The 1,456-nt window shown below is 66.2% G+C and overlaps 1 protein-coding gene across 1 annotated transcript in view; it reads right to left on the bottom strand.

Moving 5' to 3' along the window:
• The window catches only part of CARD14 (caspase recruitment domain family, member 14), a 19,539-nt gene that overhangs the window by 2,818 nt on the left and 15,265 nt on the right, over positions 1 to 1,456 (bottom strand). The window contains 1 exon segment of the mRNA XM_014528380.1: positions 2 to 211. Coding sequence (XP_014383866.1) covers positions 2 to 211 — 210 coding nt within the window.

Here is a 1,456-nt window from a genome sequence, read left to right as displayed (position 1 = left end):
CCTTCTCCATGAGGCGCTCCAGGGCTGCGCGGGTCACCCAGCAGTGGCTGCCGGTGGCCTCCCTCTCCTGCACAATGTCCCCGCTCCGGCTGGCGGCCTCGTACTCCTCCGGGCTCAAGTACTCTGCGGGGCACAGTGGACGGGAGGTCACACACCCAACCACTGGGGTCCTGAGGGAGCCCCGCGCTGTACCCCGGGGGCCCCGCCAGCGCTGGGGGAGCCCTCCCTAGGTGTCCTCTCAGTGAGCCTGACCCTGCGCTTCCCACTCAGAGGCTAACCCTGCAGGGCACCCTAACCCGGGGGCGGGGCACAGCAGGGCCAGGCAGCGCCAGGGGCGGGTGGACGGGAGGGAGCAGGAAGACGAATGGAAGGAAGGATGGGTGGATGGACAGACAGATGTAGATAAACCCCTCCATCGCTTCACAAGCTCCAAACTTACATATCCAACTTCTTCCACCTGGAAACCCCCCAGTGGCTCTCAACAGGGCAAGTGTGCCCCCAGGGCACGGGCATGTCTGGAGACTTTTTGGCTGTCACCACCGGGCAGGGCTGTGCTCCTGGCAGCTAGCGCGTGGGGGCCAGGGATGTCACTCAACACCCTACAGTGCAGATGGCCACCCAGAGGCCAGAGCCGGAGGCTGAGGCCCTGCCCTCGGACCCTGCTGCAGCCCCCACCAGGCCCTTCCTCCTGAACAGCTCCTGTCCCCTCTGCCAGCCTCCTCCCGACCTGCCCGTGCCCTCTGCTAGCCTCCGCCGCTGCCGCCAAAGCGCCCCCAGATCACGGTGGCTCCAGCTGGCAGTGAGCTCTGCGCAGCCGTGGACTAGTGACGGCATGAATGGAAGCGCCCACCAAGGCCTCCCGCCGCCACCTGGGCCCACCCTTCTGCTGCGAGAAGACATGCAGCCTGCCCCCGGGGCCCAGGACTCTGCTGACGGGCTTTGGGCTGGTGGGTGGCGCCCTCTGGGGTTCCCACCGGTCACACATGAGCCTGATTGCCAGCAGTAACTGCGCTGGATTGAGTTATGTCCCCCAAATTCTCACCCACCCAACGCCAGCATGGACCTTGTTCAGAAACAGGATCTGTGCAGGTGGGACGGTGAAGATGAGGTTGCACTGGACTAGAGAGGCCCTAACCCGAGGGCTGGGTCCTTACAGGAATCTCCCGTGGAGACAGACACGGGAGAAGCCACGTGACGAGGAGGCTGAGGGAGGAGGGTGCATACAAGCCAAGGAGCCGAGGACCAGGAGCCCCAGGAGCCAGAAGAGAGGGAGGCCCTCCCAAGATCCTCTGCGCCGGCTGCCACGGAGACCTGGTCCCACCGCTGGCCTCAGCCCGGAGGAGAGCCCGGTTGCTGTATGCCCCAGGCGGGCGTGGTGACCTGCTAGGCAGCCCCGGGCCCTCATGGCGCCTCCCGCTGCTCTCCTGGAGCCCATCCAGCGGCAGCCCAGGCCTTG

This window comes from Myotis brandtii, unplaced genomic scaffold (genome assembly GCF_000412655.1).
Source record: "Myotis brandtii unplaced genomic scaffold, ASM41265v1 scaffold632, whole genome shotgun sequence".
Taxonomy (NCBI): domain Eukaryota; kingdom Metazoa; phylum Chordata; class Mammalia; order Chiroptera; family Vespertilionidae; genus Myotis; species Myotis brandtii.
Note: the sequence above shows the minus strand (reverse complement) of the source record. Positions and strands in the feature narration are given on the sequence as shown.